The sequence below is a fragment of the Phacochoerus africanus genome, chromosome 10 (assembly GCF_016906955.1).
Source record: "Phacochoerus africanus isolate WHEZ1 chromosome 10, ROS_Pafr_v1, whole genome shotgun sequence".
NCBI classification, from domain to species: domain Eukaryota; kingdom Metazoa; phylum Chordata; class Mammalia; order Artiodactyla; family Suidae; genus Phacochoerus; species Phacochoerus africanus.
This window is the reverse complement of record NC_062553.1, coordinates 30364573-30383087: the sequence shown is the minus strand read 5'-3', so window position 1 is coordinate 30383087 and position 18515 is coordinate 30364573. Positions and strand designations below refer to the sequence as shown.

General features: G+C 38.0%; 1 protein-coding gene across 1 annotated transcript in view; it reads right to left on the bottom strand.

Moving 5' to 3' along the window:
* The window catches only part of KLHL5 (kelch like family member 5), a 62145-nt gene that overhangs the window by 10503 nt on the left and 33127 nt on the right, over positions 1–18515 (bottom strand). The window contains exons 7-9 of the mRNA XM_047798358.1: positions 12402–12588; positions 6203–6427; positions 2521–2683 (exon numbers count right to left, since the gene is read on the bottom strand). Coding sequence (XP_047654314.1) covers positions 2521–2683; positions 6203–6427; positions 12402–12588 — 575 coding nt within the window. The remainder of the gene's footprint in view (positions 1–2520; positions 2684–6202; positions 6428–12401; positions 12589–18515) is intronic.

The window sequence follows — 18515 nt, the reverse complement described above, 5'->3', positions numbered from 1 at the left end:
TTCCTTGGGGTGAGTAAAGTCCCACTGCATCTAATTGATACCTGGATATTCCTCAATAAGGTTACATGCTTCAGATTTATGTGCTCGGTATTGTGCTAGGTGTAAGGAACAAAACCTCAGACCAGGTAGGTCATGCAAGATCCTGATCTGCTATAGGAGATGGAGACCCAGTCAATAACTACAATAATAGGGTGGGACATGGTGCAGTACAATTATACACAAATTGTGTAAAGTAAAATTGCTGAGGATGGAATGGACAGTGAGTGTAGGGGGAACAAAGAGATAAGAGTAGGAATTGGAGAAGGTTTTCTGGAGGTGATTTTTGAGCAAGTTTCAAGGATGCTGAGTTGGCCAGGTAGGAAATCGGGGGGAAAACCTTCTAAGCCAGATGGTAAGGGTTAAAAGATAATAGGATATGAAACAAAATACAGGTTTAAGCAGGAAAAGTCGTGTGGTCCTTTGTGTTTCAGGTAGACCCTTAGGTGAGTCTCTAAAGTGAAGAATGAAAGGGAGAGAGTTAAGGTTAGGGACAAAGTGACCAGTTTCAGAGAGATCCTAGTGGACCAGTCACATACACAATGTAAATATACTCCACTTTCAAAATCAAGGAGTTCCCGTCAAGGCTCGGAGTTGTGGTTGTGGCTCACTGGAAATGAATCTGACTAGCATCCATGAGGGATGGTTCAATCCCTGGCCTTGCTCATTGGGTTAAGGATCTGGCGTTGCTGTGAACTGTAGTGTAGGCCACAGATGCAGCTCAGATCTGGTGTTGCTGTGGCTGTGGCGCAGCCAGTGGCTACAGCTTCGAGTTGACCCCTAGCCTGGGAACCTCTGTACGCCTCATGCAGGTGCAACCCTAAACACACACACACACATACAAAAGAAAAAAAACAATGTCCTACTATTTAGTAGATAAGCGGTCCTAAGCTTCTGATATCATTATTAGGTTGTCTCAGAATCATACTCAATAAATTTTACTTCAGGTAGGTTAAAGACTGAAATATTTATTTCTCATAAGAGAGCAAGAAAAGGTAGTTCCCTGCTGGCCTAGTGGTTAGGGATCTGGCGTCATCACTGCTGTGGTGTGGCTCTGATTCCCCACCCGGGAATTCCTGCATGCTGCAAGTGCAGCCAAAAAAAAAAAAAAGGTAAGAAAGAAGGAAAGATACTTTATGCCTTGCCTGGAAGTCTAAAAGTCCAAGATACTGTTGGTTTGGGAAATCAAATTTTAAAGAAGGCACTTATTCTTTTATCCTCTATTAGAAATAAATATTTCTCACCAAAATTAGTCATTTCTTTTTTTCTCCACTTTTTACATTATTTGGTGGCTGACTCTTTTACCAAAGAATTAGGGAAAATATGCAGTGAATTTTGAAGTTATTTCTTAAAGCTAAAACAAACGAGGGGAGGAGTATTTCGATCAGATATGTTTAAAAGATGGGTTTCTATTTCTCGATTACTTGTAATAGTGCTAAAAAATAACAAAAAAAAGGCATAATTAAATAGGTCCTAAGGACACAAGACCTCCAGTCATAAAATATAAAAATATTACTAACATTTTCTCATTTTTCTTTTAATAATCAGTAACAATCCTACAAATAATTTTAAGTCTCTACATTTTAACCTTGATTCTTTCGTCTTTCTGGAAATGATGACAGAGCCTTTGAGATGAGTAAAGGTATGTAATGAACAACTTTATTTAATAACCATACAGGGTTTCATTTTATGGAAGAAAGGCCTGAAAAGACTATGTCTTTAGTCTCTGGTGGCTCTATTCAAACCTATTTACTCTATTTAGAGCAGACAAGAAGCAAGAAAGCACCTCTTTCTAAATCCATTCCAGTTTTCAGCAGTTTACTGAGAAAAGAAAGAAGTGAGGGACAAATCAGTAGAAGAGATGGAAGGAATTATTTAGGGAAACACTGGCCGTGACTATACACCTTTAAAAAGACCACACACTTTTTCTTTTTTTTTTTTAAGGACCGCACCCTCAGCATATAGAAGTTCCCAGGCTAGGGGTCAAACTGGAGCTGCAGCTGCCAGCCTACACCAAAGCCATGACAACACCAGATCCTAGCCTCATCTGCCACCTACATGGCAGCTTGTGGCCATGCCGAATCTTTAACACACTGAGTGAGGCCAGACATTGAACTCACATCCTCATAGATACTAGCTGGGTTCATTACCACAGAGCTACAATGGGAACTCCTAAATAGACCATATACTTTTAAAACCTGTATTAAACCACTAGATTTTGACTATATTAAAAATTTATAGAAAATTTATTCACCCCAAATAACTAAAAATTTATAATATCTGTGCATTAGAATAAAATATTAACTTAATGTTGAGCTACTTATATTTAGAGCTATTATAAAAAGAGACTACTTAAAAAGTTTGTTTACATCACTCGAAATATTTCTCCTGTGATCTGTTTCCATATATCTTTAAGTTGGATGTGATATAGCCTGATATATGTAGCTTATTGTGTTTTAAACAGAACTTTAAATATTTTCTTACTTTCCACTTAGTACAGCCACACCTACTGTGCTCCTGGGAGTGGACATGGTGGCAACAAAATTCCACTGGCGAGCCTGAGGGTCCCATCTCTCCACTGTATTCAGGTAGCTCCAGCCATCATGTCCTCCTACTGCATACATAGGGCCTTCCAATACAGCCACGCCTACAAGGACACAGGAAAGAAGCAGTGACATAAAAATCACCTTTTAATTGAAAGATAAACGCAGTGAACATTTAATCTGCAAATTGAGCTAAGCAAAAATTTTTGATAAAGACATCTGGCTTCCTCATAGCTCTTCTTGGTAGATGGGGTGGAAAGGTGGGAGAGGGAAAAAAGCACTGTGGTCCTGGTCTTAAAGTTTTAGAGGAATTATTTTGAGGAATAGAGAAAGTTATTTTAAAAGTGTACAAGATGCGCACACAGCTATATTTAAAACATTTCAAAAATTTGGATTTACAGTATATTTGAGAACATTTTGATTCCTTTCTCCCTTTAATTTAAATTCATAGGATCTTGCTGTAGGTTTGATACCACAGTCTACCGGTGTGATTCATCAAGACGGAACCAAGCCATAGTCATTTATTCAACACAGAGCTATTGAGTTTCTGCTAAGTGCCAGGCACGTAACAGAACATAAGAAATAAGGGTTCTGCCCTTAGGGACCTATAGTTCAGTTGGGAAACGGATACAAAGTATGTGTCAGGTATTGATAAGTGTTAAGAAAAGGAACAAAGTGAAAGGGTAGAGCGGATCAGGGGAGACCTCACAGACAAAGTGACATTTGAACAAAAATGCGAATAAAGTTAGGAAACCAGACGTGAAGGTACCTGAGCGAAGAAAAGGTGAGGTAAAGGGAACAGTATGAACAAAGGCCCTGAGGCATGTTTAGTGCGTCTGTGCTACACACACCAAGGAGGCCAGCTGGCTGTACGGGTGAGTGAGAGGGAGCATGGAGGAGATGAGGGGGGAGGTGGCATCAGATCATGCGAGGCGGGGGGGGGGGGGGCAAGACTATTGGAAGGACTTTAGATTTTAATCTAAAGGAGATGGAAAGCCAGCAGAAGGTTTGAGATGAGGTGTGATGTGATCATAGGTGAACTATGAATACGTATCACTGGAAGGCCAAAATACACATTTCGATACAAATATATTTGGTTTTGTGAAATCATGGCCAGATGAGATAAAAATATTCATCATCCATAACTCAAACCAACATATCATTCCACTCATTTGTGTCCTACCAGTACTGGCTATGGGAGGCTGCTTGGTCTGTCTGTCTATCTATCTATCATTACATATTTTATATATATACACACACATATATATCTAACTATATACATACATATGTGTGTGTATTTGTGTGTAATTACTCAAAGGGCTGGAAGAAAAAGCAACAGGTCCATCTAGTAGGACCCCTTTAACCATAGCTTTAAAATGAAAATTTAGCAGCAGAGCTACTTTTTCAAATGAAGTCTTCATATAATTCCCATATATAAAGAGACAAAAGGAGTGTTTCTTAAGTTTCTTTTGTAAATTCAAATTTAAAATGTTATTTATTATAAGGTAAAAGACGAAGAATAAGGCTGTTTTGAACGACACAAAAATTTGATATAAAGGCTTCAAGAAGACACTTTGAACTCCTTTGAGCTTGCTGCCATTTAGTAAAGTCTTTCTATGGGACCTAGACTAATGATAATATTTCATGCACAATCTCATCTGCATGAGACGTAGCTGGATCACAGGCATTCTCATCCGATGTACTATATCTATCAAAAGTTACCTTAAGTTAGAACTGACTTCCTTTTCCCCATGGTAAGGAAACATTTGCAGTTGAATCATGCTGTTGACCCTGGAATTTATGGTCAACACAAATTTAAGTCTTGTTCATGCTGCTTTTAAGACATTTCTTCCCATTTTGTGCCTATGTAATAGTTGATTTTACGGGCTCAAGAGAAACGTTTTAAGAGTTTTCTTTGCTAAGTTTCATATAGCTGATTTTTTTTTCTTTTTTTGGGCATCTCAAGGCATATGGAGTTTCCAGGCGAGGGATCAGATCCGGGGCACAGTTGTGACCCATGCCACAGAAGTGGTAACACCAAATCCTTAACCCACTGTGCTAGGCTGGGGATCAAACCTGTGTCCCAGTGCTCCCAAGATGCTACCCATCCTTTTGCAGTGGGAATTCCTCATATAGTTGATTTTAAGCTCCTCTCTTAGTCCCTTGGCCCTAACTCTCTGGTTATACTCCCTCACCCAACTTAAACCTCAAGATCATCTTTCACTGCACCTAAGTAGAACTGCCCAGCTGATGCACAGATTCATGAGCTTAATAAATGACTGTTGGTTTAAGCCCCTAAGTTTTGGAGTGGTTTGCAAAATCTGGGTGATACACATTTCAATCCCCATCTAATTTTACTTCCGCCTCCTTCACTCTCAGCAACCAGTTCCTTCTATTTCATCTATTCTTTCTCCTATGAGAAAAGAGAGCTCATCTGATACAAGAACCCTAAATTCTCTTCTATCCATTTCAGAATGAACTGTCAGTTTCTTGAAGGTAAATACAGTGAATATAGTGTCTTTCTCATTTTTTTTTCTTTTCTTTTTAGGGTTACACCTGTGGCATATGGAAGTTCCTGAGCCAGGGGTCAAATGGGAGCTACAGGCGCAGGCCTATTCCACAGCCACAGCAACATCAGATCCGAGCCACATCTGCGACCTACGTCACAGCTTGCAGCAACACCAGGTCCCTAACCCACTGAGGGAGGCCAGGGATCGAACCAGCATCCTCATGGAGACTATGTCAGCTTCTTAACCTGCCAAGCCACAACGGGAACTCCTCTTCCTCATCTTTGTATACCTATAGCACAGAGAGCTTGGTACAGAACACATGCTAATCGACGTCTGCTCCGTGAATTACTGAATTTAAAGAATGAAAAGTTTCTATCAATACATGTGCTATGTAACCTCAAATTTTTTCTGGGTTTTATTCATTTTTGCTTAAAAACGAAGAGATATAGGTGAAAAACAATAATGCTAGAGACTTCTGAAGTACGCATTTCAATCAGGTTAGATAATACTAATCACCATAGAACACACGAGGCAAAACATGGCCTGTCAGTCCATCATGCTACACCACAAATCTTTTTTTTTTTTTGCTTTCTAATGCTGCACTTGCAGCATATGAGTCAAATAGGAGCTGTAGCTGCTGGCCTACACCACAGCCACAGGCTAGGGGACCAATCGGAGTCACAGCTGCTGGCCTATACCACAGCCACAGCAATTCGGGATTCAGGCTGCACCTACATCACAGCGGAGGGCAATGCCAGATCCCTAACCTACACCACAGCTGAGGGCAATGCTGGACCCTTAACCCACTGAGCGGGCCCAGCGATCAAATCCGCATCCTCATGGATCCTAGTTGGATTTGTTTCCGCTGCGCCACAACGGGAACTCCCGCTATATTCACATTTTCCCTTGGGCTGGTTGCACACGCACATTTCTGTACATGTTTGCTTTCCCTGCTTCTATCTCTCAGATAACAGGGAGCATGTGGAGGGATGCTTGGTGACTGCTGCTGGCTCAGCAGCTGCCACACTGATCTTCTTCTGCCTGGTAAGGAATGTGAAAATGCCATGCAAGCCCAGTGTACGACACGGTGATCAAACCTGCAGTTATACCTACCAAGGCCATGCCTATGTGTAGACATAGGAGGCATGACGCTCCACGTTTTCGTTTTGGGGTTGTAGCACTCTACGGTATTCAAAGTCTTCAGTCCATCTCTTCCTCCAACCACATACAGTTTGTCATCTAAGACCGCCACACCAAACTGTAGCCTCCTCCCATTCATATTTGCTACAGGAGTCCACATATTTGTACGGAGATCGTACTTCTCAATGCTTGTTGCTCCTTAAGAGTAATAAACAGAAGTTATGGCAATAAAAAGCTCACCAGGATTGAGTATTTTATGAAATTATGTTACGAAATTATTAGCATTGATGATGATACTTTTCATCTATTCCAAGATGTATTAGCTACATGGAGGTCACCGATGACTTTAGGGCGAGTCCCTTGCTTGAGCAGTTGAGACATGATGGAGAGGTGAGGAAACGGAGACAGTGAGCATAGACGAGTCTTCTAAGAAGTGTGGCTACAAATGGGAAGAGAGAGAGAAGAACTACTAGGTGGGGTGCAGGAGGTTTCTTTTGTTTTGCTCTTAAAATGGGAAAAACTTGAATTTGCTTAAATGTTAATAGAAGTTATGAGGAAAGGAGCTGGAAAGACAGGAGATGAAGGGATCCTCATTAATAGGGTGAGGGTCCGGGGGAGGCAGGAAGGGGCAGGATCGGGGCACAGGTGAGGGAGGGGCTGGCCTTCACAGGAGCAGGGAGGGGACACACACTCCATTGCAACCGGGAAGGACAAGAACCTAAGTATGGATCAAGTGCTTCAGGAACTAGGAGAGTGGAAAGTTTAGGGAATAAATGCCTGATGGTGTCTACAGTTTTTAAGAATTAGAGGTTCCTTGGATCCTTTTGTTCTCTCTCTCTTTTTTTTTTTTTTGTCTTTTTAGGGCTGCACCCACTATATATGGAGGTTCCCAGACTAGGGGTCGAATTGGAGCTGTAGCTGCCGGCCTACACCACAGCCACAGCAACATTGGGTCCTTCACCCAGTGAGTGAGGCCACTGATGGAACCCGTGTCCTCATGGATCCTAGTCAGATTCGTTTCCACTGAGCCAAAATGGGGACTCCTCTTTTGTTCTCTTTATGAGGTCAGAAAACAGTGGAGTTAAGAAAAAAGAAAAAGACTCATTTCTTTAAAACAAAAAAACCACATACCTAACCCCCAGTTAGGAAGAGTTCAATTAGTATCTACTTCTCTCTTCAAAGCCCCTAATACAACATGCAATCAGTGCTATTCTTACACCACTGCAATCAAGACAAGCAGTTTTTCTAATGTATTTGTTACAATTAACAGAGCACTAATGCTACTGAAATCTCCTAAAATTGAGAAATAGTTTTGCCATATACATTTTTCTTGTATATGATAGAAAAATTACTTTTACACATTTATTATTTTTTATTTACCTTACAAAATTTTACATTATTTAGGATAAATACCAAGCAAGTCTTTTTCCATCTTCGCATTATCAGAGCCATATAAGAGACTCCATTATACGGAGTAGCTGTTCAAAAATATTTTTGAATTTGAATAATTTTTCTTTATAATTTTTAGTAAATGAGATTTTACTCATATACTCAGATTATTATTCTTATTGTTATTTTTGCTTTTTATGACCGCACCCATGGTATATGGAGGTTCCCAGCCTAGGGGTCCAATCGGAGCTACAGCTGCTGGCCTACACCACAGCCACAGGAACTCAGGATCTGAGCAGAGTCTGCGACCTCCATCACAGCTCACGGCAACGCCAGATCCTTAACCCACTGACCAAGGTCAGGGATCGAACCCACAACCTCATGGTTACTAGTCGGATTTGTTTCCACTGCGACATGATGGGAACTCTTTTTTTTTTTTTTTTTAACTCAGGTTATTTTGTGATACTATACTTGAATCATCACTCCTTAAACTTGACCTTAAAAATTTCCTCCTTCCTCAAATAAAAAGGAATTGCTAATCATCTCTCCTCATGAATAAATTTAAAGATTTTTAATTTGAATTTTAAGTTATTTCTTTTAGATAGAGTTCACTGAGCAGTATCATAGTCCTATGAACTGGTAACTAAAAGCTAGTATCAGACATAATTCTTAAAAACATAAGATCTTAATGCTATTCAGCAGGATCTCCTTGTAAATCTATTCTAAGTTGTGTCTGATAAGCCCAAAGAACTTTGTCTAGATACTCATGTTGCAACAGAAGAAAGCGTGGGGGAAAAAATGTAATTGTAATGTATACATGTAAGGATAACCTGACCCCCTTGCTGTACAGTGGGAAAATAAAAAAATTATTAAAAAAAAACATAAGATCTTAAAATATAGACTGAAACATATAACCTAAAAAATATATCCTCAAATAACAAAATCCTAGTAACTGCAAAATCCTGGGTAAAAGCTTGAAACTTCCCTCTTTTATACTAAAGGATTAACCTTTTAAAAAAAGTAAGCACAAATATATTCTGACATTTTTAGTGGCTATTTAGAACCATTGCCTGCTTATTTGCTGGGGTCAATACTAAACAGATATATGAAGAGACCAAGAACAATAATCAGATCACCATCCAGCTAATGCAAATTGCTCTTTGTAAAGAAGACACTGGGAATAAGCCAAGGTGGAGTTCCCTTTTGGCCCAGTGGTTAAGGATCTGGCATTAAAAAAAAAAAAAAAGCTAAGTCAAGGCCCAGGAACACAACTTGAGTGGGATAGAACCTTAGAGTATTTGATTATTAAGATAGCCTTAGAGGGAGTTCCTTTGTGGGATAGTGAGTTAAGGATCCAGTGTTGTCACTTCACAGTGGCTTGGTTGCTGCTGTAGTGCAAGTTTGTTCCCTGACCTGGGACCTTCCATATGCCATGGCGTGACCAAAAGAGAGAGAGAAAAAAAAAAGACTTAGAAATAAAGTTGGCCAAGCCGCACAGGCCAGGTTACAGAGAGTCTTGAAACCTAGAAAGAGGAATTTACACCTTATCTAGTACGAAATAAAGACTACTGGAGCTTTGGAGCAGAGTAATGGCATATTAACAGAAGAGTTAACATTAGAATTAAGCAGAGTATAGTTCTCCAGAGTCAAAAGGCCTGTTTGAATACTGGTGCCATCACTAGCTGTGTGATCCCTGGAAAATTACTTAACTTCTTTAAGTCTCAGTATCTTCCTCTATAAAAGAGGGCAATAATAACACTCAGCTCTGAGAACTGCTAGGAACATAAAATGAAATAATATAGGTCAAATGCTTAGTATAATGCCTGGCACCTGTGAACAATATAATATATTAAACTGAATATAATGACTGCTATTGGGACAAAATTAACATGATCAAGATTTGTGGGCTGATAGGAAGCTAACTGGAATTAGCAAGGTAGCAATAGACATTTGGAAGAATAAGAGTCATCTGAAAGAAATCACTTGGTGACTGTGAGAGAGGGAGAGAGAGAAAGATACGTACTGTTTACTTGGCTACCTAGTACCAGTTTCCTTCCCATGCTTGCAGAATTTTGCAGCACATGTATGAACCTTGATGGGTGGAGGAACCCACCTCCCAGGAAATTGAAAAGACAGATATTTTTCTCTTTGTCCTCAGAATTTTAAGGCCCAGGCCTAACCTAAAGCTAGTCAAATGGATGCCCGTACCTAGAATTTAAAATCGAAAGCAGGAATTATGAAGAAGTAGGGACAGTGGATCAATAGCCTTCCAAGAAATTCCTATTCTGCCTAAATGAGCCAGAGCTGGTGTCCACTGAAGAGCAATGAATTATGAGCCCAAGTTCTCAAGTCTGAGACATGGTCTGAGGAGATTTGGATACATGATGTTTGAGGTGAAAGCCAAACATCAAACAGGTATTTGATACGAGCTGGAAATATGAAAATAAAATCAAAGCATGAGAGTTTAATTAACATAGACATAACACTCAAAGCCTTGAAAAAGACAAGGAAAGACAGGGGAAGAGTAATGTTAGTAATGGCTACAAGGCCAAGCACAGTTCCAGGCACACAGCAGACACTGAATGAGTATTTGCAGATTAATTATCTGGACAGTGGCGGTATTAAAAAATGTTCAAATACTTATACTACAACTCTAGTCAGTCATCTGTATGTATTTCTGTATCATTCAGTCATCAAACCTATATTAGAACCTAACTAAGTACCTACACGTACATGGCCCTAGGTTATATGCTATATGGGGTAATACCTGTATCGGTTCCATGAACTTAAATAACACTGCAAATTTTCAATTAGAGCTTATATTTTTCTATTCCTTATAGATATCACTTAGAAGAGAAACCTTTAAATGTGATCAATGCGAGTGCTTTAGTTCACACAAGACATACAAGAGATGGGCAGCAGAAAAATCTTTATTCATTTGACGGATGCGTATTGATATCATCTATGTGGGAAGAACTGTCGTGGGAAAATACCAGCGGACAAAACAAAATCTTTGCTTTCTGGGAGCTTTTTTGGGGGGGAAGAGATGGGCAGACCATAAACAAATGTATCAGGTGCTATGAAGAAACACGAAGCAGACTATGGAGAAAGTGGTAAACAAGAGATTAGGAAGTGATGGCCAAGAAGATGCTATTGAATGGTCTTGGAAGTCCTCTTTGGAAGACTGGCATTTGAGAGGAGATCTGAGTGAGAATTTCTGCTAGGCTTTCTGACATCAGGGTACAGAGCATCCCAGTGAGAGGGAACAGCGAGCAAGTGCAATCTCCATGATGTGGGATGGCGACTGGCATGTTAGATGAATAGGGAGGCCAATGGGGCTGGAACAGAAGGAGGGAGGGGAAGGGTAGAGTGAGATGAACTTAGAGGTGGCCAGAAGTCAGAGGTATTGTCAGGGGACTGCAGACTATGAGTGCTAGGAATTCAGAGGAAGAGGACAGCAATGTATACTGTGAAATAATACATACACAGCAAGCTTCTAGCACAACACCTAGCACGGAGTAGGCACTATGTATGGTGTTTATTGCTATTGTTGTTACTATGAGTAACAACTGCTGCAGGAAGAGTACAAAGAATTCCCAGATACTCCTGACCCAGATTTTATATTTTACATTTGCTTTCTATGTGTGTGTGTGTTGTATACATATATATATATATATATACGCATGTATATATGTATGTATGAGTTTTTCTGAAGTGTTTAAGAGGAAGTTGCATAAATGATATCCCTAAATATTTCAGTGTATCTTCTTCAAAACAAGAGATCCTCTTACAAAATCACAATACCGTCATCAAAATCTGGAAATGAACACTTATCCACTACTACTATCTAATCTACACATCTTGTTCGGATTTCATCATTGTCCCAATCATGTCCTTCACAGCAGAGGAAAATCCAAGATAATGCACTATAATAGCCCTTTAATCTCTTGTAACCTGAGACAATTCCTAAATCTTTTTTTTTTGTATTTCTTGATGCAGACATCTTAGAATACTTGAGACAATTTACTTTGTAGAATGTCTCTCAGCTTGAATGTTTGCCTTTTCTTCCTGACTAAGCCCAGATTATACACTTGGCAAGAGCACCACAGAGGTGCAGCTGAGTTCTTGGTGCATCGATAAGAAGCACAAGCTGCTGGCTGGTCTCATTACTGGCAATAGGACCTTTGATTACCTGGTAGAGGTGCGGGGTGCAAGGTTTCCCCCACTATAAAGATACCATTTTATGCTTTGTAACTAATAAGCAAGTGGTACTTTGAGAGCAAATATCCTGCTCTCAAACCTTCACCAACTAGTCCTAGAGAACTGATGATTCTTGACTGAAGTAGTTATTAAAATGACAGCTGCCACATGGTGATTTTTCTAATTCTGTTTTTGCTACTATGTTTTAATTAGTTGTCATTCTATTGTAAGGAAGAGCTTTCCCGCCTCCCTTCTTTATTTGTATCAGTATGAACTCATGGATACTTATTTATAATATTTTACTATCATTATTTATCCTGACCCTGAAATTACCCTAGTAATAGTATCCCTTTTGGATAGTGGTATCCCCTACAACCTGTCTCGTGTCTCTTGATGTATCTCCATCATTCTCCGAGTACTTCCTTACTTTCTGGCACAACAAGTTGTTGTTCTAGGCTTATCCTGCATATTCCCTATTCCAGTGCTAGGACCAGCCATTTCTCCAAGGAGCTTTTTGGCTACATTTACTATTAATTAAAGTTCATTTTTTCCCTGTTCCTTCAAATAAAAGACTATTTAATACCTTTTGTTGAATCCATTCCTCCAACTGCAAATAATGTACCAACAGTTGACTTCCTAGGTTTTGTCCGAGGGCTCTGTAACATGGGCCGTCTCTCTGGTAGTAAGTGATACTTCATTGCTTCCATAATTAGTTTCTGACATTCTATATCATCTCGAAAAAGTGTATTATTTTCCATGTCTGCTAGGAACTAGAAAAGAATAGTAAGAATGCAAGAAAATACTAAAGTTAAAAGAATAAACTGGTTCACAAATGGAAATGATCTCATTAAAAAAAAAAATCCAAGTCTGAATACCTATTTTTAACTAAAATGTTCAACATCTACAAAGTTTAAATTTTATATTTCATTGAAAAACAAAACCTGAGGAAGAGAAGTGGTATGCTCTAAAACCTTAATAATGACTACCTCTGGGTGGTAAGAAAACTGGTGCTAAAAAGCTAAATAATATTTTTGGTGCATTATTATGTTTTCCAGATTTTCTAAAATAAATCATTTTACTTTTTTTTTTGTCTTTTGTCTTTTGAGGGCTGCACCCAAAGCATATACAGATTCCCAGGTTAGGGGTCTAATTGGAGCTGTTTGCTGCCGGCCTACAAGACAGCTCACGGCAATGCCGGATCCTTAACCCACTGAGTGAGACCAGGGATAGAACCCACAACCTCATGGTTCCTAGTTGGATTTGTTTCTGCTGAGCCACGACGGGAACTCCTCATTTTACTCTTTAAGTTAGAAACAGTGTTAACTGAAGAATAATTATAAGTAGGAGTTGACTAATTAGACTGCTTTTATTTGACCTCTCTCAACAATGTTCAACCAGCAACAACAGCAAAAACAAAACTTCCTAACTTTTCTAAGAGGCAAGGAACTCCAAATCGTGATTATTCTAAGAGAATTAAAATTCCTTGTATTTCTTTGAATACTATTCTTCAGTTATGGTATTTTATATAAATGCACAAATATGGTTACTCCCTGCCTTTTAAAAAATGAATTTCTTCTCCTTTTGTGCTTGGTTCTCCATGTCCCTCCCTACCCTTTTATTGCTTTATTTCTTCCATTTAGTATATTGATCCATGAGAAATTAATTTTTAAAAGAGTATGAGTTGAGAAACATTTTTTTTTTTCCCAGAACAGATAACTAGTTCTGTACCAATGCCAAATAATTCCCTCCTTTTCTAACTGAATTGAAACTTGGTCATAAATAGATCTCAGGATATATGAGACCTGTGGTGTTTTGTTTGTTTGTTTTGGTTGTACCCATGGCACTGGGCCAGGGATTGAACCCACAGCCACAGCTGCAATCTGTGCCACAGCTGAGCCAACGCTGGATTCTTAGCCTGCTGAGCCTGAAAACAGGAACTTGAGACCTGTTTTTGAATCTCTACTCTGTTCCATTGATCTATATGTCTATTCTTTTTCCAATACCACATTTTATTAGTGTCCTTACAGCATTTTCTGCTCATCTAATATATATCTACACTTACTGTTTATTTTCATAGTTTTCTTGGCTATTTTTGAGTCTTTATTTTCCATATAAACTTATTTTATGGAAAATAAAATTTTCTAGTTTTATCTAATTTGTCTAATTTAGGTAAATTTATCTAATTCCCCTTCACCATCTTGATCCTATTGAAATTCTAATAGGAATTGCATTAAATTTATTAATTATGGGGAGAATTTACATTTTTATGCTATTAAGTCATTCATTTAATAAGCCTTTCCAATGTTTATAGCTTTCTTCATATAGGTATTATGTCTTTCTTTTATTAAATATATTTCTACATATTTTATTATTTTATTGCTATTAGAAATGGATTTTTGAATTTGTATTTTGCACATTTTGCTGGAAGAGAGAAAATTTTACTGATTATTGTATACCTGTATTATAACCTACTACTTTACCACCCTACTACTTTATAACTCTTTTAATAGAGTTATAAAACTCTATTAGGCATATAATCATAATAATTACTAAATAGGAATAGGTCACATTTCTTTCTAATATGTATGCTAATTATTTCATCTTAATTTTATTTCTGCAGCTGCTAAAACCTTCAAAGCAATGTTAAATAATTAGTGATACAGAGTGTCCATTTTTCTGGTTTAAATTGATATGTTTTAGTGTTTCACTATTTAGGATAATAGGTACTACAGCATTTAGTAATCTATCTTTATCATACATAGGCTGTTTTCTTCGATATTTCAGAGGGTTTTGGTTTTTGTTTTCTTTTTTAGGTCCACATCTGTAGCACATAGAAGTTCCCAGGCTAGGTGTTGAATCGGAGCTACAGCTGCCAGCTGATGCCACAGCCACAACAATGCCAGATCTGAGCCGAATCTGTGACTTAGGCCCCAGCTTGCAGCAACACCAGATCCTTTAACCCACTGAGCGAGGCCAGGGATTGAACCAACATCTTCATGGATACTAGCTGGGTTTGTAACCTGCTGAGCCAAAATGGGAACTCCTTAGAGTTTTAAAATTAAACGTGGTTGCTATTTTTTTTCCAAATATCTTTTATACATCCATTGATGTGATCATGTCTTTTTCTCCTTTAAGTTATTGATATAATTGCCTTGACAGATTTCCTAATACTCAATCACTCTTGTATTCCTGGAAAAAGACCTTCCTGGTCATAGTGTATTATTCTTTTGATACACTGCAAGACTGCATTTGATAATGTAAGGTACATTTTATAGCATATAATTCACTATTTCAAGTATACAATTTAGTGATTTTTAGCAAATTTACCAAGTTGTGCAACCATTACCATAAAAAAGTTTTGGCATATTTTCATCATTCCAATTAAATCCTGCATGTCTGTTTACTGTTAATCTCAGTTCCAATCTCCTATTCTAAGTACTAATTTGTCTCTATAGATTTGCCTTTTTTACGTTTCGTATAAATAAAATCATATAATATGTGGTTTCTTGTGTCTTGCTTTTTTCATTTAGCATGTTTTTGAGGTTCATCAGTGTGTTGCATGTATCAGTACTTCATTTCTTTTTAAAATTGTATGGTATATAGAAAAGAAACTCACAGACTTGGAGAACAGACTGGTGGTTACCAAGCGGGGGGGATGGACTGGGCGTTTGGGGTTAGTAGATGCAACCTATTGCATTTGGAGTGGATAAGCAATGAGATCCTGCTGTATAGCACAGGGAACTATATCTACTCACTAGTGATGGAACACGATGGAAGATAATGTGAGAAAAAGAATTTATATATATGTATAACTGGGTCATTTTGCTATACAGTAAAATTTGACAGAACACTGTAAATCAATTATAATGGAACAAACAAAAAATCATATAAAAAAAGAAATTGTAAGAAAGGAAAAGTAGAATATAACCATTCAACCAAAAAAAAAAAAAAAGAAAAAGAAAAAAGAAAAGAAATTGTATGGTGTATCTATTTATTGTGCCTATTTGTTTACCAGTTGATGGGCATTTATGTCGTGGCCCATTTTTGGCTATTATAAATAAAGCTGCTAAGAACATTTGTGTGTATGTGTAAGTCTTTATGTGGAGATATGTTTTCATTTCTCTTAGGTAGATACCTAGGATTAGAATTGCTGGGTCATGTGGTAAATTTATGTTAACTTTTTAAGAAACTGCCACACTGTTTTCCAAGGTTGCTACACTATGTATATTCCCACCAGCAGTCTATGAAGGTTCCTATTCCTCCATATTCTCACCAACAATTATTAAACCATTTTTTTTTAGCCACATGAGTGGGTGGGAAATGCAGTTTTCCTTGGCATTTCCTTAATGGCTAATAATGTTGAGAATATGTTCATATTTTGATAATGGAAGAGAAGGAAGAGTCTCTAACAAATGTCACTGTAAAATAGTTTGTGGCATTTGGAAACTGAGAATAGCACACTAAAGGCAAAAAAGCCAGATTAAGACTTAAGTCTTAGGGGAGAACAGACTTGTGGTTGCTGACGGGGAGCGGGAGGGAGTGGAATAGACTGGGAATCTGGGGTTAATAGATGCAAACTATTGCCTTTGGAATGGATAAGCAATGAGGTCCTGCTGTATAGCACTGGGAATTATCTAGTCACTTATGATGGAGCATGAGGAGTTCCTGTTGTGGCACAGTGGTTAATGAATCCGACTAGGAACCATGAGGTTGCAGGTTTGATCCCTGGCCTTGCTCAGTGGGTTAAGGATCCGGCATTGCTGTGAGCTGTGGTGTAGGCTGCAGACATGGCTCAGATCCAGTGTTGCTGTGGCCCTGGCATAGGCTGGTTGGCTAGAGCTCTGATTCGACCCCTAGCCTGGGAACCTCCATATGCCATGGGAGCGGCCCTGGAAAAGACAAAAAAAGACAAAAAAAAAGATGGAGCATGATAATGTGAGAAAAAAGAATGTATACATGTATATATGACTGGGTCACCTTGCTGTACAGTAGAAAATTGACAGGACACTGTAAATCAGCTATATTGGAAAAAATAAAAATCATTATTAAAAAAATAACTCTTCAGTAATCTCTAAACCCAAATCAGATTGATGGACTATTAAGTATCAAGCATTATAGCTATAAAAAGACTTCAATAAACTCACCAGTTGGAGTTCCAAAAAAGAAAAAAAAAAAAAAAGACTAAGTCTTAGGACCTATGCCAGACTATATATTCTGGTATTAGTTATTCCATATTATTTTATGCACGCAAAGTATACTTGCTAGAAAAGCCATTAATGAATATGCATTTTGTTGGCTCATTTAGATTGTTTTTTATTACTTCTGTTACATATAATTACTTTATTCCTTTCTAAATAAAAGTAAATGTGAAAAAATTGTAAAAAGTAGTCTTAGAAGACTTAATAGTTACTGCAATATGAAGTAAAATATATTCCTTAGCATGCTGACAGTATCTATAATTTATGAATAAATGTGATTCATTATCTTTAAGTAGAGAGGTGAAAGTAACAGAAGGCTAAGTACAAATCCATTAATCCAAGTATCTGATTAATCAAATGGAAGGTATCAGACATCATTTGGAAAAATCATTCAGAAGGCACTGAGAGGGGAATATAAAATATAGACTCTTGTGTACTGTGCATTGTAGGTAGATACCATGTTAACTTCCCTACCATAAAATAATAGCAAATTAGTAAAATGGAAGCACTTAAAAATAGAAGAAACATTTTCAATTTATAAATTTTTATCTTCACTCACATACTTGTTCACATTATATGACTGTTTTGCTAAAACTGTCCCAAAATATTTTTATCTTAGAGGAAAAAATAGAATGTAAATGATTTATGAACTCTATAGGCTTTTAAAAAATCTTTTGGTATCCAAAATTATAAATTAAAGGAATGCTGGAGTTCCCAAGTGGCTCAGCAGGTTAAGGGTTCAGTGTTGTCACTGCTATGGCTCTGGTTACTGCTAAGGTGCAGGTTCAATCACTGGCCTGAGATCTTCCCCATGATGTGGGCGTGGCCAAAAAACCCCAAATGCTAAAGATAAATACTGACTCATTTTTCATTTGATTTTTTGTTTGTTTTCTGTCTTTTTGCCGTTTTTCTAGGGCCGATCCTACGGCACATGGAGGTTCCCAGGCTAGGGGTTGAATCGGAGCTGTAGCCACTGGCCTACGCCAGAGCCACAGCAACACAGGGTCCGAGCCATGTCTGCAACCTACACCACAGCTCACGGCAATGCTGGATCCTTAACTCACTGAGCCCTCATCCTCATGGATCCTAGTTGGGTTCGTTAACCACTGAGCCATGACAGGAACTCCTGCAAAAGTAAATTCTTTAGGTAACTGGACCTAATGGCAATTTAAAAAATTAGTCATTTACACTTGATAGGCACTAGACATTTTTTGTTTTCATTTTTCATTTTTATTGATATATAATTGACATATAACATATTAGTTTCAGGTGTACAATATAATGACTTGATATCTGTATATATAGGAAAATGATCACCATAATAAGTCTAGTTCACATCCACCCTTACATAGTTACAATTTTTGTGTGTGATAAGAACTTTTAAGATCTACTCTCTTAGCAACTTCACTCCTTTCCTATCTTTTCAAATAAAACATTTAGAATATAGCCCAACATTTTCTTGATGATTTTAGAATCTACTTCCATACCTTATCACTTGA